General features: G+C 47.7%; 1 protein-coding gene across 1 annotated transcript; it reads left to right on the top strand.

Annotated features, from left to right (window-relative positions):
• Positions 1–660: 660 nt before the first annotated feature.
• Positions 661–18,365, top strand: LOC122542091 (endoplasmic reticulum resident protein 27-like). Its single transcript, XM_043679450.1, has 7 exons — positions 661–1,543; positions 7,364–7,455; positions 8,829–8,966; positions 10,552–10,665; positions 12,785–12,910; positions 14,150–14,347; positions 18,221–18,365. Exons 1-7 carry the CDS (start codon positions 1,402–1,404, stop codon positions 18,260–18,262), a joined length of 852 nt encoding a protein of 283 aa, XP_043535385.1. The 5' UTR covers positions 661–1,401; the 3' UTR covers positions 18,263–18,365.
• The last annotated feature ends 7,012 nt before the right edge of the window (positions 18,366–25,377 follow it).

Genomic DNA, 25,377 nt, shown 5'->3' with positions numbered 1-25,377 from the left:
ACAATGGTACAATTGAACAGAACGTTCAGGAGGAGGCTGGATACTGAGGGCAAAGGGTGACATAGGGAGGGCGAGTCTCCCCCCTCAGGCACAGAAAGGGAGCAGGTACATTGATGTAGGGTGGGACTTTGGCCCATCAGCAGGAGGATAGCCCAGTGATACGGAAATGCCAACAGCTTGGTGGTGGAGATCCCAAAGAGAGGGACGTAGAGCAGGGAATGTCTGATTGCTGGGAGGGAGAGGATGAGGTGGGAGGGGGTGGGCTGGTGCAGGGTGAGATATGAGAATAGTGGGGCCAGAGGTTAGGAAAGGAGGGGTGTCTACTCCCTTCAGGGCAGCGCACCCAACCCCTGTGTGTGTAGAACACCCCTCTCCCCACTCCTAACCACACCCCCGCACCTTTCTTCCGACATTTTAAAAGCACTTTTCACAAAAATAGGGGTGTCCACTCACACTGCACTGACCCAACTGACCGCATAACGGTGTGGTCATGATTGGTGGGAGGTGGGGGGTTGTGGAGGGGCAATCCCTTAATAATTTATTTAAGAATGGGTTGGGGGGTGCTGTAGATTGCTGTCCCCCCTTCCTCAGCATACTGGGGGGACCACCGGCCTGGGGATGGCGCGGGGGGGGGGGGGGTGATCAGGAAGTCACCTGACCAATTACAAATGCCTCCGCGCCCTCACCCCCTTCCCAACAAAACCATTCCAGGAGGGTGGCGAATATAGTGCAGCCCTTGCAGAGGAGGGGGAGGATTGCCAGGCTTTGTGGCAAGTGTCACATGAGAAGGGGGGAGTGGGACAAATGGATTAGCACAGGCTCAATGCACTGAATGGCCTTGCGAGGCCCTGTAGGAATGACTGGGCAGCGTTTCCAATAGCTCGGTGGTTCATGGGGAATGGAGCTTTGGGCTTGAAGCTGGGACTGGGCTTGTCCATCAATCCTTGGCACCGAGGGCAGCATATCCAGGTTTCAATTCCAGTTTCCCATCACCTGGAGACTTTATTTCTGCACTCACCGTGGAAAGGCCAGCTGTGTGCTGTATCGATTTTCAGTAAACCTTGAGCCACACATCCCTGTGAGTTGATGGTGTTTTAGTTCAGTAAGAGCCAGAAGGACGTTATTAAAATGAGAATCAGTGACTCTCGCTGCCCACACCCCACCCCCCTCAGCTGGACGGTTCCCATAGTCACGAGCTCCCCCAGAGGGAGGTTTCTCACACCTCTGCAGGTTCAGGGTCACTCAATGTAGTGTTATTGGTGAGGCTGGTGGAGGGGAGTGGCTGGCTCTGGAGTGGGTATTGTGAGTGAGCCGTTACATCAATGCCAGGTCTCTCTGTTGCACGTCCATTGTGGAGTTTGAGTGGTGGCAGCTGGCACTGTGCGGATTTTGACACTCAGTATGACTCCACAGACCCTGATCCTCCTCACCCTGCTCTCCCTGAACTCCATCTGGGCTGAGGATGAGGTGATTAACAAGGGGGAAGGGGAGGAGAACCCGGACGACGAAGAGAAACAATTTGAAAATCCAAACTCCCTCAAAGGTAGGAATCAGAGAAACTTACAGCTGGCCATTCTACCCACCATGCTGAATGCTGGCTCTTTGAATGTGCATGTGTTTAACTCCACATAGTTGCTTTACGTCTGTAACTCTGTCCTTCCTCATTATTAAGTTCCTTTTAAAATTATTTTTGAAATAAGTTTCCGGCAGATGCCAACAAACACTCCATGAGTGATCAGCTGAAAGGATTAGAGAGGGCCAGTCAAGAGGAGATTCATGTCCAAGGATTGTATCGATAAATTCTTTCTGTCATGAGATGTTCAGTTTTGGTGTCACAGTGTTCAGAGCATCAGTAACTAGTTCATTAACCATTTGCTGCCTCAAACTCCAACTGGTGAAACTCACAGAGTGTGGACTGCTCTAGCTTTACCCTCGAATTCTGTGGGGAATGTGCTGTCTGCTCAGCCTTCACTGTCTGTGACACAGACTGGGTATCACAAACAGGCATCATTCACTCACCTGGTGAATAACTGCCCAAGTCACAGAGCAACCTGGAGGGATGGTCAAAACATTCAGCACAGTGCCAACATCGGCAATACAAATGCCAGGTGGTTGGTACTCATTATGGGCAGAGAGATAGGGACAGGTTAATGGATTGGGCAACAAGGTGGCAGACTGAGTTTTTTAATTTATTCATTTTGTGGGATGTGGGCATCACTGGCTGGTCCCAGGATTTATGGACATCCTTAGCTGCCCCTTGAGAAGGTGGTGGTGAGCTGCCTTTGAACCACTGCAGTCCACCTGCTGTGGGTTGACCCACAATGCCCTTTGGGAGAGAGTTCCAGGATATTGATCCAGGGACAGTGAAGGAACAGCGATATATTTCCAAGTCAGGATGGTGAGTGGCCTGGAGAGGAACTTGCAGATGTGGTGTTCCCATGTGTCTGCTGCCCCTGTCCTTCCAGATGGAATTGGTCGTGGATTTGGAAGGAGGATCTTTGGTGAATTTCTTTGGAGTATTATTTGGGGAAGTGGGACATTAGTCCCTTGTTGTAAGAACAGAAAAGCAAAACATCTTTTAAAATGTGTGAAACTTGTAAATTTCTTGGGTTGATTCTTACATGGGAAACGAGTGGGTGCAGCCAATACTCAGCAGGGTAACTGGTACATTGATTTTCACTGGAACACAAACATAAAGAAGTCTTTCTTCCGAGTAGGGCTTTGAGGAGGCAGCACGGGCAGTGTCAATCTCCAGGTCGAAGGAGGTGCAGGGAAGGGTCATTAGGCTGGTCCCTGCAATGAGATGCCCAATGGGGACCAGTTGGGTCAATATTCTTTGGAGTTCAGAAGAACAGGAGGTGATTTCAAGGAAAGGGGCTTAGGCAGGGTCAACACTGAAAGGACATCTCGGTGAAAATACGGGACACAACCTCAGGTTAAAGTGGACAATCATTTTGGACTAAGATAGGAAAAGACTTGACTCAAAAGGTTTAATAGAATCCTTACACTGTGGAAACAGACCATTCAGCCCAACAAGTCCACACTGACCCTCCGTTAAAATCCCCCCATCCTACCCTATCCCTGTAACTTTGCATCTGGCCTGCACATTCCTGGACACTATGGGCAATTTCCCACGGCCAATCCACCCTAACTGGCACAACTTTGGACTGGGGGAGGGAACCAGAATGCCTGGAGGAAACCCATACATACACGGGGAGAATGTGCATACCGACAATCACCCAAAGTTGGTATTGAACCTGGCGCTTGTGAGGCAGCACTGAGCCACCCAAATATTTGGTATCCTTTCCTCCAATGGGCTGTGGAACATATTTAACACTGAGGATGGACCAATTTTTCAGAAAACATAAATCAGAGTGTTAGAAAGAGACCACGAAACAGAGAATCAACCATGATGTTATGAAAGGTTTGACAGGACTCATGGGGCTGAATGGCCTCCAGCTGCTCATGTTTCTTGTGTTCTTATACATTAATTGTTCCAACAAACCTTTATGGCATAAAACATTCAGCGGCCAAAGATCTTACAGTGTGTTCATCCACCTGGAACAATCTCCCCCTCGATCTCTACTCTGCAGCTAAGCCACTGGAGACACGCTGCCCGTGAGAAAGTTGCAAGAAGCTCACGAGTTATTGATTTCAAAGCTAATTATTCAACTGAAGTTGGCAACACAAAGGAAAAACAAATACCTGGCAGAAAGAGAGAGAGAAAAAGAGTAATAGGGAGAGAGAATAAGAAAGGTAAAGCAAGAAAGAAAGGACAGAGAAAGAGACAGAAATTGAAGAATTGCTGATATCAAGGAAGCTTGAAAGGTAGGAATGCTGTATAAATGGAACTGTAAATCTCTGAGCATTTCAAACTGTGAACATAATGAGAAAAAAGACAGCAGTCTAGAAGAGAGACATATTTGCATCCCTCCCCCCCACACTTTAAAGAACACACTGGGACAGGAGATAAAAGTGTGAGCTTTACCCTGACCTATGGTTGTTCGTGACCTAACATCCTAATGTGTCCTGGTGAGTGTCAAGGTCACAGCTTTGGGATTTGCCATTACACACTCCTGCACTGCAAAGAAAGGGGAAGGGCTCAGCACACTCTGTGAGCTACAACCAGCCATTGTTGAAACAGACCAGGCCAATTGGGATTTCAACCAACCTGTAAGGTTGAGAATCTCAGGACTGACTGTTTCATTACTAACGCCGATACTACAGCAACATCCACAGATCCAGCGGCAATGTTCAACTACCCAGTCTTCATGGACAAGCAGAGATTGAACCTTTTTTTAAAAACTTTTTTTTGGACTTACTTCTTAGTCCCAATCTGTGTGTTCAGTTATTATTCTTCTTGTGTTCACTGACTGTTAAACTCACTCTGATCTAACTCAAGAAAACTCAGTTCAATTGGCTTCTTTGTAGAATAAAACTTTGGTTTGTAAGAAATATCAACAAGGGACTTATTTGTAAATGAACCTTGTTGGAATCTAACAAGGAAAGTGGCAGGTGAATAAAGAAGGGGCTGATTCTTTCTTCCCCACCCAGGAGGTATTCACGTTGAGTATTGTGTCTGGGCTATTGTGTCTGGGGCTCACCCATAGACTGTTTGGTCCAAACTACAGCTCGTCCATGATTCAAATTCACAAAGTACACGGATTAGAGTGGGTCAATGTCACTTTCCAACCGATTTATTTGTTTGCAAACGCTTTCTTGCTCTTCCACATTATAAAGACAGCAGTCTTCAATGCCAGTGAGCTCCTAGAATCAGGGCAAGTTAATTTTTGAGGATTTAGAACTTCTTTCCCTTGAACAGTTAAAAGATTCAGTGATGCACCTGCAATTTAAATTTCACCTGCAAGAAACCCTGAAATTTTAAAAGTGGTGGATTATACGGTGCAAAGGGTTGACAGGTGGACATTGGCAATGATGAAACAGAGAGATTAGTGGGCGAGAGATTAAGGTTGGTTTTGGTCAGCGAGTGCAGGGACCTCAGAAATAACCAAAGAGAAGATTTTCAACAGAAAGAGGAAGCCCCCACAGTAGACTATGTAGCAGAGTTCTGTGAGTGATTCTTGCAAGATTGCAAATGGGCCTGAAATCAGATGAAAATCTCCCAGATAGCGACGAAACTAGCTGGGACTGAACCTGTTAGCAGGAGGCTTTGTGTTAGTGTTCTTCATGCTATCATAGAATCCCTACAGTGTGGAAGCAGGCCATTCGGTCCATTGAGTCCACACTGATCTTCTGAAAAGCAGCCTGCCTCGTCTTGCCCCTATCCCTGTAACTCTACATTTCCCATGGCTAACCCACTTAGCCTGCACTTTCCTGGTCACTATGGGCAATTTAATATGGCCAATCCATCCTGACCTGCACATCTTTGGGTTATGGGAAGAAACCAGAACACCTGGAGAATATGCCAACTGTACAGGGACAGTGAACCCGAGTCTGGAATTGAACCTGAGACCCTGGCACTATAAGGCAGCAGTGCTAACCACTGAGCCACTGTGCCGTATATCAGGTGCGTACTTATAAATCTAGTTGTGTGGCTTGTACAGAATAGCCAAGGAGCTCAGCATCTGATCATATCAACAAAAAAAAAGCAATGGTTATGTCAGGTCAATGTGATAAAGCAACATTACCAAGGTCAGGAGGGCAAGCCTGGCTAACTGCCCTGACCTGGAGGATGTGAGTAGGAGCAGGGACAATTTGCAAAGACAAATGGGGCAGCACGGTGGCTCAGTGGTTAGCACTGCAGCCTCACAGCGCCAGGGACACGGGTTCGATTCCAGCCTTGGGTGACTGTCTGTGTGGAGTTTGTGCATTCTCCCCGTGCCTGTGTGGGTTTGCTCTGGTTTCTTCACACAGTCCAAAGATGTGCAAGTTAGGGTGGATTGGCCTACTTGCAGAACGTTTCAGAGAACATCTCTGGGATACAGGCAGGAAGCAACCCCACCAACCTGTGGCCAAACACTTTAACTCCCTCTCCCACTCCCCCAAAGACATGCAGGTTCTGGATCCCCTCCACTGCCAAACCCTAACCTCCCACTGCCTCAATGAAGAACGGCTCATCTTCCATCTTGGGACCCTGAAACCACGTGGGAACAATTTGGATTTTACCAGTTTCCTCAATTCTCCTCCCCCCACCCTATCCCAGAGCCAACTTTCCACTGCCCTCTTGACCTGTCCTGCTTGTCCACCTTCCTTTCCAACTATCTGCTCCACCCTCCTCTCCAACCTATCACCTCCACCCCTACCTCCATCCACCTATCGCACTATCAGCTATCTTCCCCCCAGCCTCACACCCCTCCGATTTATCTTTAGGCCCCCTTGGCGGACAAGCCTCATTCCTGATGAAGGGCTTATGCCTGAAACATCGATTCTCCTGCTCCTCGGATGTTGCCTGACCTGCTGTGCTTTTCCAGCACCACACTCTTGACACTGGTACCCAGCATCTGCAGTGCTCACTTTCTCAAAGTAACAAAAACAAATCATCCAACTCCCAGAGTGAACAGCATTAACCACATCACAGTTTATCATATATAACCAGAAACATATTCACTCCATTAAGCAGCTTAGAAGGTCACACTATGCCACCTCAGGGAGAAGGGTAAAGGATTGAGTCCCATCTAATGATTCTAAAATAAATTCAATGGCCAGTACTGAGGGAGTGCCGCACTGTTGGAGGAACAGTGCAGAGGGAGTGCCGCACTGTCGGAGGTTAAAAATGTGTTGCTGGAAAATCGCAGCAGGTCAGGCAGCATCAAAGGAGCAGGAGAATTGACGTTTCAGGCATAAGCCCTTCTTCAGAAATGAGGAAGCTGGAGAAATCTGCATTCATCCCTTGTGGTTGGAGGGTTCCTAGGCGGAAGATGAGGCGCTCTTCCTCCAACCGTCGTGTTGCCATGGTCTGGCAATGGAGGAGGCCAAGAACGGCATGTCCTTGGCGGAGTGGGAGGAGGAGTTAAAGTGTTCAGCCACGGGGCGGTTGGGTTGATTGGTGCAGGTGTCCCAGAGGAATTCTCTGAAACATTCCGCAAGTAGGCGGCCTGTCTCCCCAATGTATAGGAGGCCGCATCGGGTGCAGCGGATGCAGTAAATGATGTGTGTCGGAGGGTCAGTGCCGAGGGAGCACCGCACTGTTGGAGGGTCAGTGCTGAGGGAGTGGGCCCTGTCAGTGGATCAGTGCTGAAGGAGTGCCGCATTGTCGGAGGGTCAGTGCTGAGGGAGCACCGCACTGTCGGAGGGTCAGTGCTGAGGGAGCACTGCACTGTTGGGGGGGGCAGTGCTGAGGGAGTGCCATATTATCAGAAGGATTGCTCTCCATCTGAATTGCCTAATTATGAGTGTTTTACAGATACATCCAGAAGAATATGGTACCTAAAAAATATCTCGGCCACTGACGATTTCATCAGTGAGGCTTCAATTTGTGTCATTGGTTTTATCAAGGTTAGTGATACACTTCATTCCAACATAATCAATCTTAGTCCCTCTATGTTGTACCACACATCAGCCTCTCAGCACTGAGGGAGTGCCGCACTGTCGGAGGGTCAGTGCTGAGGGAGTGCCACACTGTCGGAGGGTTGGTGCTGAGGGAATGCTGAACTGTTGGACGTTCAGTGCTGAGGGAGCGCTGCACTGTCTAATGGGCCAGTACTGAGGGAGTGCCGCACTGTTGGAGGGTCAGTGCTGAGGGAGTGCCGCACTAAGGATCAGTGCTGAGGGAGTGCCCACTGTTGGAGGGTCAGTGCTGAGGGAGTGCCGCACTGTCGGAGGGTCAGTGCTGAGGTAGTGCCGCACTGTGAGAGGGTCAGTGCTGAGGGAGTGCCGCACTGTTGTAGGGTCATTGCTGAAGGAGTGCCACACTGTCGGAGGTACAGTGCTGAGGGAGTGCCGCACTGTTGTAGGGTCATTGCTGAGGGAGTGCTGCACTGTTGGAGGGTCAATACTGAGGGAGTGTCGCACTGTTGGAGGGTCAGTGCTGAGGGAGCGCCGTGCTGTTGGAGGGTCATTGCTGAGGGAGTGCCGCACTGTTGGAGGGTCATTGCTGAGAGAGTGCCGCACTGTCGGAGGGTCAGTGCTGAGGGAGTGCCACACTGTTAGAGGGTCAGTGCTGAGAGATTGCCGCACTGTCGGAGGGTCAGTGCTGAGGGAGTGCCGCACTGTCGGAGGGTCAGTGCTGAGGGAGTGCCACACTGTCAGAGGGTCAGTACAAGGGGCCATCTTTAAGGTGTGATGTGATAGGATGCTTAGATTTCCAACTGAGATGTGTTTAAAATGCTCTCACTGGAAGAATAATGGGTATTTTCTACAGTAGCATGTGTCTCTCACCAACAGTATGGGTGGAAATGGTCTTGCCGTTTGCCTGTTCCTGTTTGTGAGCTCCTGGGGTAAACTCCTCACCCAGTGACTCTCCGTAGTGGATCTTCATTGGCTCAGCCACGGAGCAGCCTGAGAGACTGAGAGTTGCAGTGAAGGATGTGAGCTCCCATTCTGACCATTACCCTATGCACTCATGACTCTAGGGAGGGTAACTTGACAGAGTTTTACCATTTGTCCATCATTCCTGAGTGGTTCTGTGACATTTCTTCATCAACTGCTGCTTCTGTTTCATATTTGTTCCCTTAATCAGCAGCAGCTGCTATCTGGGAGAGCTGCTGTTCCCAATGAGCCTCACTACCACTCTCCAGACAGGGGTGTTCAGGATGGGGGTTGGGTGTGGTGGTGGTGCTGTCCAGTCCTGTTCCCATATTTGCTGGCTCTGAGCGGCGAATGTTTTGGGATTGCTTCCTTCCTGAGTTTTCCTTTGGCCATTCCCTCAGGATCTGGAATCCGGTGATGCAATGACCTTCAATGACCTGGTTGACATCGTTAGGAATTTACCTTTCGCCATCACTTCGGACAGCGCCGTCTGGGAGAAATACAACATCAGCCAGAACACCATCAGCCTCTTCAAGAAGGTAAGAGCCAGCCCCAGGTTCAGCCCCAACGAAAGCAAGCCCCACCTGAGCTTTTGTCACCCACCTCCAGCTCAGTCCAGCAGCAAACCCTCTCCCTGCTTCCTCCATCCTGAATTATTCCAGGGACATCAATCTGTCTCTGTTCTAGACCTCCATGCTCACCAATTCCATCTCCCCTCCCTTCCCCCGCTAACATCTTCCCCTTCCCTTTCTTCCTGAATTTGATATTGATTTCACTTATGACTGTCTTCTTATCTATGCACCCCCCACCACTGCCCCCAGGGATTTTGATCCTGCCCCAAGTAGTTTTCTTGTTTAAGTACACAGATTGGAACAGTGGCCATCTACAATCATCTTTCCAGGCTGTATATCTCCAAGATTCGACGTTCAAGTTTTAACACAAACTTCTCCTCAGAAACAGAGAGTTGGTTACAAGGTGGTTCAGATGTGATTATTTTCTCTCAGTTTGCTGTTTAATCTTGGACTCTGACCCATGTCTCTGAGCAAAGCCTCCTCCTGATCTGACGATATTTTAGTTCAGGCCGTCGTGTCACTCCTTATGAAGTATGGAAATGCTATCTTCCCTTGAACTGTCCCAGCTCTTGCTCAATTCCCATGGACAGCCTGGGTCTGAGTCAGTTGGAAATGGGACCACAGTTGCTGAGGAAGCTCCAAAGTCCTGATCACTGGCTGATGACCTTCCTTCAGCCTGGAAGTGGGATGGATATTAGACGAGCAGAGACATTTCCTCAGGGCGGAAACTCCCTAATCAATCTGTTCAGAGACGTTATTACACATCTCTGGAGCAAGTGGGACTTGAATGTGAACCTCCTGGTTCAGAGGTAGATGCACTACCACTGTGCCACAAAAGCCCTCATCAGATGAAAATCATAGACTTCCTACAGTGTGGAAGCAGGCCTTTTGGCCCAGTGAGTCCACATTCTTCTGCTAAAGAACATCCTTCCCAGAGCCATTCCCCCACCCCCCTCCAATCCCTGTAACCCTGCATTTCCCAAGACTAACCCACCCAGCCTGCACATCCCTGGACACTATGGGCAATTTAGCATGGCCAATCCACCCTAACCTGCACATATTTGGACTATGGGAGGAAACCCACACAGACACGGGGAGAATGAGGAGAAAGTGAGGTCTACAGATGCTGGAGATCAGAGCTGAAAATGTGCTGCTGGAAAAGCGCAGCAGGTCAGGCAGCATCCAAGGAACAGGAGAATCGACGTTTCAGGCATAAGCCCTTCTTCAGGGGAGAATGAGCAAGTCCACACGTACAGTCTCCCGAAGCTGGAATCGAATCTGGGCCCCTGGTACCATGAGGCAGGAGGGCTAACCACTAAGTCACCGTGCCACCCTAAAGCTTAGAATAAGCTTAGTCACAGCTGCGATGCCCTCTTTTGTTAAATAGCCTGTTGAGTGAGACTTTGAGCCACGGATGAAGGGAGGCTACTGGAATCCCTAGAATTGGAGCTCAGTGATGGGAGCGGCGGGGCAGGGAGGGGAGCTGGCTGGAAGCTGGGGATGGGAATGCAATTGTGAAAGCGTTGAACATGTTCTTCATTCTTTCTTGTAGTTTGACGAAGGGCGTGTGGACTTTCCGTTTAACGATGGGGAACTGGATCACGACCAAATCATTCCGTTTCTGCGACAGAATGAGATGCGCCTGGTCATTGAGTACAACCATCTGGTAATATCTTCATTGAGCTCCCAGCCCCCTAAATCGAGAGGGTCGGAGTGGGTGGTGGGCGTGTGGTACATCACCCTGCAGCATGCTCAGCTTTTTAAGGGGGTAGAAACTCCAAGGCAGGAACAGGGCTCACTGGACTGGTATTGGGCAGGAATGGGAGGCTGGGAAAAGAAACTATAACAAGAGGAACACAATGAAAGCGATGAATTTCGGTTTGATGTCAGTGAGATCTCAGATAAGGATTGACTCCCAGTGGGGAATCCCCAGGATTGTGTAAGTGGGAGGAATTGGAGGCTGTGATTGGATGGAAAGTTATTCTTTAATGGAGGGGTTCAGACGGGCCAATGACATTCCTGGTCCATTTAGAACCTGTGAAGATAAACCTGTCAGGAAATTAATCTTAAGTTTCCTGGGATCCAGAAGATACTGAACTCCAAGGCGAGGGGAATTCCTTGCCACTGAAGGGTTTAGAAGATGAGAAAGGTTATACAGTCAGCTAAAGATAAAACTTAGAACACAAACAAAACATGCTGGAGAACCTCAGCAGGTCTGGCAGCATCTGTGGAGGGGGAGAGAGAGAGAGAGAGAGATAATGTTTTGGGCCGAGTGACCTTTCCTCGGGACTATCTGATTGGTTATTGGAAGGTGGAAAATTCCGGTGATGGGCAGGTCAGGCAGCCAATGGTGGGAGAGAGGAGGTGAGAGGTCCCAGGGATAAACCCCATGCACCTCAGGTTTGGGACAATTGGGCACCATTGACCAGGAGCCTAAACACCTCCCTCCCAACCCCACCCCAATCCAGCCAGGCCCACCTTAATGAATCTCATCCACGTCAGCTGTAGGCCATTCAACCCCTCGAACCTGCTCTACCATTCCATCATCCAACTGGGGGTGTCGCACATTCTTTCTCTTTGATCTTTTTAGCCCTAAGAGTTGTAACTAACTCCCCCTTGAGAACACTTTGGCCTCAACCACTTCCCCGATAGTAGAACATAGAACATTACACCATAGGAACAGGCCCTTCGGCCCACGATGCGTTGAACATGACGCCGAATTAAACTCATCCCTTCTGCCTGCCCTTCATCCATATCCCTCCATTCCTTGCATATTCATATGCTTATCTAAAAGTTTCTTAAACATTGCTATCATCCCTGATTCCACCACCCATCCCTGGCAGCACATTCCTGACTCCTACCTTTCTGTGTAAAAAACTCGTCCCACACATCTCCTTTGAATTTTCCCCGTCTCACCTTAAATGCATATCCCCTAGTACTAGACATTTCAACTCTGGAAAAAAGATTCTGACTGTCAAACCCATCGATGTATCCTTTAATTCTATAGACTTCTGTCAAGTCTCCTCTCAGCCTCCACTGCCCTAGACAAAACAACCCAAATTTTTCTAGCTTCTCCTTATAGCTCATACCCTCTAATCCAGGCAGCTTCCTCGTAAACCTCTTCTTCAGCCTCTCCAAAGTCTCCACATCCTTCCTGTAATGTGGCAACCAGAATTGAACACACTACTCTAAGTGTGGCCTAACCAAAGTCTTATAAAGCTGCAACATGGCATCCTGACTCTTGTACTCAATGCCCCAACCAATAAAGGCAAACACCTTCCTTATCACTGTATCTACTTGTGTGGCCTCTTTGAGGCTGCTATGGATTTGAACTCCCAGGGTCCTCTGTATTGAAAGTCACAGGCTCCCCACTCTCTGGGTGAAGATATTGCCTCATCTCAGTCCTACCCTGTATCCTTTAGACTGTGGCCCCCTGGTTCTGGACTCCCTGTTCATCAGGAACATCCTTCCGACATGTCTCCCTGTTGAGTCCTAGGTAAATCAAGCTCAGTCCAACTCAGACCAGCCAAGCCAAGATCTAAAGCTCTATGCTGTGCACTTCCAGCACCACTCTAATCTTGACTCTAATCTCCAGCATCTGCAGTCCTCACTTTCGCCAAGATCCAAAGCTGCTGAAGGCTCACTGCCTGCACAGTGAACCATTGCCTGATTTCCCTGCTCAGGCATCATGTCTCCTCAGCATTCACGTTGACTCTGAAGGCACCACATTCTCTGGAAACAAGCTCAAGCGCAAACTGATGTTGTTCCTCTCCTCTTTTCCTCAGGATGCCAGCCAGATCTTTAGGTCAGGAATTCCAATTCATCTCCTGCTCCTGGTAAGCAAGAGATCTGCACAATACAGACCGCTCTTGAAGCAGCTGAAAACCGTTGCCCCTGAGTTTCGGGGGAAGGTGAGTCACAAGATTCAGGGACACACACAATTTGGAAAAGATTGTAATCGAAGCAAAAACTGCAGATCTGAGATGTGAGCTTTCTCTGTACAAATTGATTGCTGCATTTCCTGCATCACAATGACATCTGCACTTCAACAATGTTTAACTGGTGTAAAATGCATTGCAATGTTCCATGGCTGTGGGAATATATTCTGCATTTTTATCAATAGTTCATACAATCACAGAATCCATATAGTAAGGAAGCAGGCCATTTGGTCCACTGAGTCCATACTGACTGTCCCACCCAACCCACACACACACCCCCGCCCCCCCTGCCCCACTCACCATTTCTCTGTAACCCTGCATTTCTCATGGCTAATCCAGCTAGCCTGAACATTTAACCTCAGTTAGATAATACACAGCCTGCATTAAACTGACAGCCATGCATCGTGAAAAAAGGTGGAATTGGGGCAGGAAAGGACAGTAAAAGCTGAAATTTGTCCCAGGTGGAGAGGGGGAGCTGAAATCCTACATTTCACCCACCCACACTCAGGGACTGCTTTCTGGTTCTGACACCAGGGAGAGTGAGGTGGAGATGAGTCATTTGACCCTAATTTGTGCAGGAATCTAATAATTTTAATCCCATTGGGAACTGATACCCCACTTTGCCCAGTTAAACATTGTGGAGTGAGCTCCTGATCCAGATTTCCCAGAAACGGCAGGAAATGTTCCCAGCTGGGTACCTGTGAGGCCGAATGTTTCAGGCTCAGTGTGATACAGGGCACAGGGGAATGTTACACAGAGACTCTGCTGTCTTAGTTACTGCATTGTAATTCCTCAGAGTGGGTGATGGGGGCAGGGAAATCCTTTCTTTTTATTCAGTCATAGGATGTAAACATTGCCAGCCAGGCCAGTTTTTATTGGTCATTCCTAATTGCCCAGAGGGCAGCTAAGAGTCAACCACATTGCTGTGGGTTTGGAGTCACATGTAGGCCAGACCAGGTAAGGACGGCAGATTTCCTACCCCAAAGGCATTAGTGAACCAGTCGGGGTTTTCCGACGATCAAAAAACAATGGTTTCTGGATTAATAGTTGAGTGAAAAACTACTGAGCGACCGCTTCCGCAGCAGTGTGGATAGCAGTTTAGTGCAACTCACACTGGCCAGTTACTGGGAGAATGACGAGAGTGATGCACCCATGGAAGATTCTTGTGCAAAGTCGGTTCTGAGACACAGTGACTCCTCTCCTCTCTCGCAGGTGATCTTTATTCTGGTTGACACAGATGTGAAAGGAAACAGCCGTGTGAGCTCATATTTCAAAGTTAAGGAAGTCGAATATCCATCCCTCTGTCTTTTTCACGTGGCGACAGAGGCTGTGGCTGTGATGAAAGCCAGTAATATCAGCTCGGACTCCTTACGGGAATTCTGCACCAACTTCATGGAAGGGAAAGATACGGTGAGAGATATTCATTAACACACATGGCATGGGCCTTCCTTCTGCCTCACACTCTCTGATCTGCCCCTTATTCCAATATCCTGTATATTGCCCATTACTATCGCTTCACTATTCATCCCCACCCTTTAAGCTCCCTGGGTCTGAATGTCTGCAATGCCCTCCCAGACTCCCCTCTGCCTGATTCTCTTTGACCCCTTCATCCAGGCTTTTGGTCTCCTTCCCAATATCTCCAAATTTCAAATTTAATATTGATCTTGCTTTTTCTGCATCTTTTTTGCAGGCATAACTTTGTATGCTCTGATCTGCCTGTACTGCATGCAAAGGGAGACTTTTCACTGTACTGAGGTGCATATGGCAATAATAAATCAAATCAAATTTGTTGGTAACAAGAACAGAAATTGTGGAAAAGCTCAGCCGGTCTGGCAGCACCTGTGAAGAAAAATCAAAGTCAACATTTTGGATCAGGTGACCCTTCCTGAGAACACTGAGGAATGGTGTTCCGAGGAAGAGTCACTCACCTGAAATGTTAACTCTGATTTCTCTCCATGGATGCTACCAGACCTGCTGAGCTTTTCCATCAATTTCCGTTTGTGTGTCTGATTTCCAACATCTGCAGTTCTTCCATTTTTTTAGCAAACATTTTTGTGATGTTTGATCTTTTTTCCAAATGATACACCTTGAGAGATTTTACCATGACACTCCTACAACCATATTGTTCAAACTGTGAAATTATGTCCAAGACTCTAGAGAAATGCTGGTTGCCAGGGCCACCAGAATATCCTATACCCTCACTGCAGCAATTTGTACTGCAGCCTGCAGAGGGCACTCATACCTCAGTTCACAAAGTGAAGGGAATCTATTCAGCAACTGCCCCAACCTTCAAACACTCCGAGGACAGGGACAGACAAGGTTAGATACAGAGTAAAGCTCTCTCTACACTGTCCCCATCAAACACTCCCAGGATAGGAACAGACAAGGGTAGATACAGAGTAAAGCTCCCTCTACATTATCCCCCTTCAAACACTCCCAGGATAGGGGCAGCACGGGGTTAGATACAGAATAAAGCTCCCTCTACACTGTCCCCCATCAAACACTCCCAGGACAGGGACAGGCAAGATTAGATACAGAGTAAAGCTCCCTCTACACTGTCCTCCATCAAACACTCCCAGGACAGGGACAGCACAGAGTTAGATACAATGTAAAGCTCTCTCCACATTGTCCCCATCAAATACTTCCCGGACAGGGACAGCATAGGGTTAGATACAGAATAAAGCTCTGTTTATTCCTAACATGCTTAGTCCCTGAAAACCTGCCCAAATCAATTTCGATCCCTACTGTCAGCAGTATGAAAGCTGAATATTTTGAGTAGTATTTACTGTGTTGGGTTATTTTTGGTGTTTGTTTGTGATTGCTGAAATCTGGGTTGAGATTTATTAAGTCGTGTGTACAAAGCCCAGGTGTCAGAGAGGAAGTTTCTGTCTAACTCACTGTGACAGACAATTCACTGAGATCATGCTGGAGACTGATGGTGACCTCAGATGACCCAGGATTGTAGACACGGATGTTGATCATGTTGTCCATTCCAATCAAAATTCATTTTACCTGAAACTGAGTGTCATTTATTGTTGTGTAACTCTCCTACAAAGCTTTGAGGTCAGTTGAAAAGTGCATAATTCACAGCTAGACAGAGATAATCCTGCATAGGGTGGACATGGAGAAGATGTTTCCTCTGGTAGGAGAGACTAGGACCCGAGGGCACAACCTTAGAGTGAAGGGACAACCCTTTAGGACTGAGAATGAGGAGGAATTTCTTCAGCCAGAGGATGGGGAATCTGTGGAACGCATTGCCACCGAGGGCTGTGGAGGCCAAGCCGTTGAGTGTATTTGAGACAGTAATAGTTTCTTGATCAGTGGGAAAAGGCAGGAGAAACACATCAGTCATGATCGAATGGTGGGAGCAGAATTGATGGGCTGAATGGCCTACTTCTGCTCCTACATCTTATGGTCGTATGGATTAACTGTGGATATAAAGTGTAAGGTGAACATTATTACTACCTTGCCCGTGATAAATGCCCTGCCTCACTTCCCCAGGGTATCGGTCAACTGAGTTAGACATATCCACAACTCCGCACAGTCTCTCTGTCTGGTGAAAAATCTGTGTACCTGCAAATCCGGTCAGACTGGGCCTAGCCGCGATGCTCTGACAGTTGAATAGCCAGCTGCTCATACCTGGACTAATTGTGTGTCTGAAGATGCAGTTAAATGGGGTGATGATACTGTATACTAGGGGGAGAAAGTGAGGACTGCAGATGCTGGAGATCAGAGAGTGTGGTGCTGGAGAATTGATGTTTTGGGCATAAGCATTCCTGATGAAGGGCTTCCTCAGCACCACACTATTGACTGTACACTAGGGAGAGTCAGTGATTCCAGGAGAACAGAAAATGTAAGGGCTGAGAGACAGAAAATCACACTCAGTGTATCAATCATATGTTTTATTCAGGTGGTCAATTCTTGTCCATTTTTCAATGGTCACATTCATTTCTAAGCCAGCATTGAAACTGTTTTTGTTAAGGTTTGAAAATTGAAAAATGTAAATATTTCCCTGTCACAGTGTAGTAACAGATGTTGACCAGTAAGCAGCGCTGTGTGGGGAGTATCTTATCCATAGTTATGTCGAATCTAAAATAAGCTTATATTCATGGCCTTCCCACTGGAGCGTTGAGTGACAATCTGGCCAAAGGAAGAGTGAGTGAAGTGGTTCTCTCCATTCAGTAAACTTCAAGACAGAGATTGTCAGTATCTCACCTGCCTTTCCGATCGAAGCCGGTGCAGTTGATCCACATTGTTTGCCAAGTTCTGGCTTGATTGAATCAGGATGTCATGGCTTGTGTTCAATAAACAGCAGAGTGTGGCATCCACACAGTGTGGCCATTCCACCTTTGGGTCAAAGGTATCCAGACCTCACTCCATAACCGCATTCCTCTTCCCATCTGCTACAGTATGGCATCTGTATTGCTATTCCCACAAGCTGCTTTCTTGAGCAGCCCTTATGTGAGCATAACAAAAACTCTGATTTCTCTCCACAGATGCTGCCAGACCTGCTGAGTTTTTCCGGCAATTTCTATTTTTGTTCCTTATCCGACTGGGATCTTTTACTCCTGTCTCAGATAAACCGTGGACCCTCTCTCCAATCTCAGTGTTTTTACATATACTAGAAATGGAACGATATAGGGAACATTAGCATCACTCCTGTCCTAAGGGTGAATGTTAACTTGTGAGGTCCAGAGTGTGTAACAGCATCTCTGATCAAGTCAATTTAAAAATACTTCCAGTTTGTCAGGGTAGATGGAGATGAATTGTTTCTGCTGGTGATGAGGAAGGGGGGTCTGCATTGTTTAAAATCAGTTCAGTTCAGAGTGACCTCAGACTACAAATCCTTAGGTTTTGTAAGGGTTGTTAGAAAACTTGAACTGTCTCCCCCTCAGCAGAATTGTGGAACCTAAGATCAGTTGATGCTTTGGAAATGAAAAGTTAACAGGAGGGATGTGCAACAAAGTTAGCTAAATGGATTTTAGGTAGAGACCAGCCATGATCTAATTAGAAGCAGAGAGGGGAAGAAAGAGAGAGGGAAAGTAGACTGAGCCAGAATGGACTGACAGGAAGGGAGGTGACTGAGAGAGAGAGAAAGCCAGAGGAAATTGAGAGAAAGGACACAGAGAGAAAGCGAGACAGTGAAGAAAAAGAGTGAGACAGAAACAGAGAAAGGAGTGTGTGGAGCCATGAATAGAAACAGAGGGAAAAGCCTGAGAAAGGGAGAGACAAAGAGAATTTAAACTGTTACTGATGGCTGAAACTTATTTTTCTCTTCTTCAGAGCACTATCAAACCGCCGAGACCTCCGTCTGAAGAACTGTAGCTAATCGGGAGTGGATGTTGTTTTGTTTGCATTTTCCTACATTACCATCACAGCAAAATAAAGCAATATGATTCACTGCGGAACAAATGGTTAATGATCTCACACAGACATCAGCATCAAAAACAAAATGTAACTAGTCATGCAATTGCTATAGAATAATTCCAGCAATCTTAACCTTTTCGCTGTATCTAACCCTGTGCTGTACCAGTGCTGGGAGTGTTTGATGAGGGACAGCGCAGAGGGAGCTTTACCCTGTATCTAACCCCATGCTGTCCCAGTCCTGGAAGTGTTTGATGGGGGACAGCGCAGAGGGAGCTTTACTCTGTATCTAACCCCGTGCTGTCCCAGTCCTGGGAGTATTTGACGGGGGACAGCGTAGAGGGAGCTTTATTCTGTATCTAACCTAATGCTGTCCCTGTCCTGGGAGTGTTTGAAGGGGGACAGTGTAGAGGAAGCTTTACTCTGTATCTAACCCGTGCTGTCCCTATCCTGGGACAGTTTGAAAGGGGACAGTGTAGATGGAGTTTTACTCTGTATCTAATCCAGTGCTGTCCTTGTCCTGGGAATGTTTGATGGGGACAGATTCGAGGGAGCATTACTCTGTATCTAAACACGTGCTGTCCCTGTCCTGGGAGAATTTGAAAGGGGACAGTGTAGAGGCAGCTTTACTGTGTATCTAACACCGTGCTATCCCTATCGGGGGAGTGTTTGAAGGGGACAGTGTTGAGGGAGCATTACTCTGTATCTAACCCCATGCTGTCCTTGTCCTGGGAGTGTTTGATAGGGGACAGTGTAAATGGAGCTTTATTCTGATCTAACCCCATGTTGTCCCTTTCCTTGGAATGTTTGATAGGGGACAGTGTAGAGAAAGCTTTACTCTGTATCTAACAAGGTGCTACCCCTATCGGAGGAATGTTTGAAGGGGACAGTGTTAAGGGAGCATTACTCTGTGTCTAACCCCATGCTGTCCTTGTCCTGGGAATGTTTGATAGGGGACAGTGTAAATGGAGCTTTATTCTGATCTAACCCCATGTTGTCCCTTTCCTTGGAATGTTTGATGTGGGACAGTGTTGGGGGAGGGGGTTTATTCTGTATTTAATCCGATGTTGTCACTGTCCTTGAAATGTTTGATGGGGACACTGTAGATGGAGCTTTACTCTGTATCTAACCCTGTGTTGTCCCTTTCCCTGGTGTGTTTGATGGGTGACAGTGTAGAGGGAACTTTACTCTGTATCTAACACCATGCTGTACCTATTGGGGGAGTGTTTGATGGGGACAGTGTAGAAACAGCTTTACTCTGTATCTAACACTGTGCTGTCCCTATCAGGGGAGTGTTTAATGGGGGACAATGTAGAGACAGCTTTACTCTGTATCTAACACTGTGCTGTCCCTATTGGGGGAGTGTTTGATGGGGGATGGTGTAGAGACAGCTTTACTCTGTATCTAACACTGTGCTGTACCTACTGGGGGAGTGTTTGATGGGGGACAGTGTAGAGACAGCTTTACTCTGTATCTAACACTGTGCTGTCCCTATCGGGGGAGTGTTTGAAGGGGATGGTAAATTAATGGTCAAATGTAATTTTGAACACTCCTCACCAACTTTCATCCAATCAGGAGCTGGATACCTATTTGTGGAAATGTTTTAGAATTCTAACTTTGTGAAATGATCAGAAATCACTTCAGGATGTCACCATATTGGAAAAGGACATTCCCTCCTATTCCTACTGTCTATCTGCTCACTGCTGAAGTACCTGCCCTGGATAGGAGCTTGCTCCTGACCATCAACATAAATCATGCCGGAATGACAGTCATACAACAATTAGTGAACTTGCTTCTGATCCCTGTCCAGGAACACCACAGGCTAGAGGCATAGAGTTGCACAGAAAAGGCCCTTCTGTCCATCGAGTCTGCACCTATCTACCATACTAGCCCCACCTTCCCATACTAAGCCCCTAGTCCTGACTGTTATAACACCACAAGTGGCTCATCCAAGGACTGTTTAAAAGTTGTGAGGTTTCCTGCCTCAAACCCGTCCCAGGCAGTGCATTCCAGACCCACACCACCCTCTGCGTGAAAAAATCCTCAAATCCCCCTCTAAATCTTCTGCCTTTCAGTTTATAATGATGCCCCCTTGTTATTGCCTCTTTACCTAAGGGGAACAGCTGTTCCTATCCAGCCTGTCCATGCCCCTCATAACCTTACACATCTTTATCAGGTCCGCCTCACTCTTCTCTGCTCTAAAGAAAACAAATCGAGCTTATCCAGCCTGTCTTCATCTCTGAACTGCTCCATCCCAGGCAACATCCTGGGGAATCTTCTCTGCACCCCCTCCAGAACAATCACATCCTTCGGACAGTGTGGTGATCAGAACTACACACAATATTCCTGCTGTAGCTTCACTAAAGTCTGTACAGTTCTAACAGAATCTCCTTATTTCTTTAATCTACATCATGACTGAGAGAGGCAAGTGTCCTATCTGCTGTCTTAACTCCCCATCCAATCTGACCTGCCACCTTCAGGGATCTCTGGACCAATACTCCAAGATCATGCTGAGCTTTCTGGTGCCATGCCATACATTGAGCAGCCCCTTGTCTTGTTCCTCCTTCCAAAATCCATCATCTTACATTTCTCTAAATTCATTCCATCTGCTACTAATCTGCCAATCTGACCAATCGGTGTATATCCTCCTGTAACCGAACACCTTCCTCTGCATTGTCAACCACCTGGTCAGTCTCTGTGTCATCCATATCAGCACTTCCCCTACACCCCTCCACACACATACACACTCACACCCGCACACACAGCCAGTCACACACCCACACATACCCACAGGCACGCATTCTTATCTTCATTGTTTATACGTATCACAAAAATAACATTACATATATTAACATATATACTTGGGGTTGGGGGGGGGGAGATTAGCCTGGCTTCCTGCTCCTGGTCACTGTCTGTGTTCTGACTCAGTGGAGACATTCGGCCACACACGGGTTCTGCTGCAGCTTAACCCTGACCCCCCCGAGGGTGCTGCTTCCTGGGGACAAATCTCAGGGCGAGAGGCCGGGGGTCAGCAGCAGACACTAGGTGAGACACCCAGTGAGTGCTACAAGAGAAGGAGCTGAAAGGTGGATGTGGTAAAAGTGTCCCTTTGTGCTCTAGACAGAGGTATTTGTTGGAATGTTGACTCTGAGCTGAACACAGGGATATGGCAGTGTCCCCTTCACTGCTCTCAGTCTATGATAATCCTCCGAGTAACTGTGTTCCTGAACGGAACCAGATTTATTGTTTGGAAAATTAAGCTGCTTACAAAAGATGAATTAACTCGCTACGGAGCCTCAACCCCCCAGTTAATGGCAGCCTTTAAGTGGAATCAGGGTTATCAGCCAGTAAACTGTTCCATGTCCCAGGGATTTCGCAGACTCGCTGCTGACTCCTTGCTGATCTCAGATGAAAGCTGCACTCACGGTCGCTTTGTACATTTTCCATTCTTTTCACCAATTGTTAACCATTCCATTCCTAAACCACAACCTCTTCTCCAAAACGTTCCTCAATTTGTTTTCCTTTACATCTCCTTTCCTACCATTCTCCCACAACACCCTCTCCACAACCCACTCCCTAAATTTCAGACTGTGCCCCTCAGGCAGGTAATTATATTGTGCCCCTCACCCGCACTCATAGAGTCATACAGCACGGAAACAGACCCTTCGGCCCATCCAGTCCATGCTGACCATGTTCCCAAACTAAACTTGTACCGTCTCCCTGCACCTGGCTCATATCCCTCCAAACCTTTTCTATTCATGAACTTCTCCAAATGTCTTTCAAACATTGTAATTGCACCCACATGCACAACTTCCTCTGGAAGTTCAATTCACAAATGAACCACTCTGTGTAAAAAAAACTGGCCCTCATGTCCCTTTGAAACCTTTCTCCTCTCACCTTAAAAATATGTCCTCATACTCTTGAAATCCCTCATCCTAGTGAAAAGACACTTACCATTCACCTTATCTATGCCCCTCATTATCCTATAAACTCTATAAGGTCATCCGTTAACCTCCCATTTTCCAGTGATAAAAGTACCAGTCTATCTTTATAAGTCAAACTCTCCATTCTCAGCAACATCCTGGTAAATCTTTTCTGAACCCTCTCCCATTTAATAATATGCTTACAGGGCGACATGAGCTGCACACAATACTCCAGAAGAGGCCTCACCAACATCCTGTATAACATCAACGTGACATCCCAACCCCTATACCCAAAGGTCTGAGCAATGAAGGCAAGTGTGCTAAATGTCTTCTTACACACCCTGTCTATCTATCACGCAAACTTGAAAGAATTATGTACCTGAAACTCTAGGTCTCTCTGTTCAACAATACTACCTCAGGCTCCACACACCACAGCCCTTCACCCTCCCTCAGCCCCTTTACATTTAAGGGCAGCACAGTGGCTCAGTGGTTAGCACTGCTGCCTCACAGCACCAGGGTCCCAGGTTCGATTCCAGCCTCTTGCAGCTGTCTGTGTGGAGTTTGCACATTCTCCCTATGTCTAAATGGGTTTTGCTCCCACAGTCCAAAGATGTGCAGATTAGGTGGATTGGCCATATTAAATTACCTATTGTGTTGAGGGATGTGCAGACTAGGTGGGTTAGCCCTGGGAAATGTGGGAATACGGGGACAGGGAGGGAAGCTGTTCAGAGGGTCGGGGGTCGGTGTGGACTTGCTGGGCCTAATGGCCTGTTTTCACATTGTAGGGATGCTATGATTTAAGGAAATGCAGGCAGAGGTGCTGTGGTCATTTCTGTGGTTCAGGAGACATGCAGTCAGTGTGTGATTTGTTTCTAGGATGTGGGTGCCCCTGCAAGAGTGCTGTTACGGAGGGAATTCGAGGATTTTGACTCTGTGACACTGAAGGAACAGTGATATATTTCCAAGTCAGGATGGTGAGTGGCTTGAAGAGAACTTGAAGGGGGTGGTGTTCCCATGTATCTGCTGCCTGTGTCCTTCTCGGTGGATTTCGAGATTCTGTCTCAATCCAGTGCAAGCTGAACAAGACTGGGGCTGTGTCTGATAACATACAGAGAGTAAGACTGGTACAAACATTACATTCACATGTAAACATACTGAAAACTGCCACGTTGTGAGAAAAATACAATCAATTGTGAGCTTAATGAAGCACTGTGTCCAGCTAATGAAAAACGTTTAAATGAGAATTAAGTATTGATCTCAGGAATGCAAGCTAATTTTGCCAGTTATAAGTTCATTGCATTAACAGTGTTCAGTCAAAATGAAGCTGTTTCTCATAATCGAACAATGAAATGAAATTCGGCAGTTTCCCCTCCACCAGGTCCAGGTTTCTCCGTTTAATCCTCATCCATCACAGACCTGTAAAGTTCCAACCAGGTGATGGCCACAGGAAAGAAAGCTGGACTTCAAAGAACCTTCCAGCCTTTGAAGTGAGTAATGAGTGTGCCTGCGCTGCTCCATGTGATCACAGAGTTTTATAAGTGTGTCAGAGGAAAACTCTCCTTTGGGTCCTCAAAGTACCTTGTTTAACAGGTGGACCAGATAGTTAGCTCCTGCCATCAGTCTCTGAACTTAGGGCCACCTCCAGTATCTCAGTAAAAAGCCCACTCTCTCTGTGCAGTTTCAACAAGAAATGTGAATGGAGGCAGAATGTTCAGCCTCCAGTTCCCATAGTCACAGCTTGTGAGTTTCAGTCTGAGTTCACAATCACTAACCATCACAGATCCAGGGAGGGATACTGAGAGAGGAGGTACTGTCAGAGGGTCAGTGCTGAGGTAGTGCTGCACAGTCCGAGGGTAAGTGCTGAGGGGGTACCACACTGTTGGAGGGTCAGTACTGAGGGAGCGGACACTGTCAGAGAGTCAGTGCTGAGGTAGTGCTGCACAGTCCGAGGGTAAGTGCTGAGGGGGTACCACACTGTTGGAGGGTCAGTACTGAGGGAGCGGACACTGTCAGAGGGTCAGTGCTGAGCGAGTGCCGCACCGTTGGACGGTAAATACTGAGGGAGTGTTGCACTGTCGGAGGGTAAATACTGAGGGAGTGCCACACTGTCGGAGGGTCAGTGCTGAGGGAGTGCCACACCGTTGGAGGGTCAGTGCTGAGGGAGTGTCACACCGTTGGAGGGTCAGTGCTGAGGGAGTGCCACACTGTTAGAGGGTAAATACTGAGGGAGTGCCGCACTGCAAGAGGGTCAGTGCTGATCGAGTGCCGCACTGTCGGAGGGTCAGTGCTGAGGGAGCACCACACTGTCAAAGGGCCAGTGCTGAGGGATTGCTGCACTGTTGGATGGTCAGTACTGAGGGAGTGCTGCACTGTCAGAGGGTCAGTGCTGAGGGAGTGTTGCACTGTTGCACGGTCAGTACTGAGGGAGTGCTGCACTGTTGGAGGGTCAATGCTGAAGGAGTGCTGCACTTTCGGAGGGTCAGTACTGAGGGAGTGCTGCAGTGTCAGAGGGTCTGTGCTGAGCGAGTGTTGCACTGTTGCAGGGTCAGTACTGAGGGAGTGCTACACTGTCGGAGGGTCAATACTGAGGGAGTGCTGCACTGTGAAAAGAGTGATTTGACCACCCTGGCCCAATGGTGAGTGCAGGAGGGCATGCTGGGAGCAATACAAGGCAGACCTAAGAATGAGGTATTAACCTGGTGAAGCCACCAAACAAGATTACCTGCATACCAAATAGCACAATCAGCAAGTAACATACAGAGCTAAGTGATCCCACAACTAATGGATGAGATCTAAGCTCTGCAGTCCTGCCACGTCCAATCATGAATGATGATGGACAATAAAACAACTCACTGGAGAAGGAGGCTCCACAAATACTCTCATCCTCAATAATGGAAGAGCCCAACACATCAGTGCAAAAGAGAAGGCTGAAGCTTTCACAGCAATCTTCAGCCAAAAGTGCCGAGTGAATTATCCATCTGTGCCATGGGGTGGCACGGTGGCTCAGTGGTTAGCACTGCTGCCTCACACCACCAGGGTCCCAGGTTTGATTCCAGCCTTGGGCGACAGTCTGTGTGGAGTTTGTACATTCTCCCCGTGTCTGCGTGGGTTTTCTCCGGGCGCTCCAGTTTCCTCCCACATTCCAAAGAATGC

This window comes from Chiloscyllium plagiosum, chromosome 39 (assembly GCF_004010195.1).
Source record: "Chiloscyllium plagiosum isolate BGI_BamShark_2017 chromosome 39, ASM401019v2, whole genome shotgun sequence".
NCBI classification, from domain to species: Eukaryota; Metazoa; Chordata; class Chondrichthyes; order Orectolobiformes; family Hemiscylliidae; genus Chiloscyllium; species Chiloscyllium plagiosum.
Note: the sequence above shows the minus strand (reverse complement) of the source record. Positions and strands in the feature narration are given on the sequence as shown.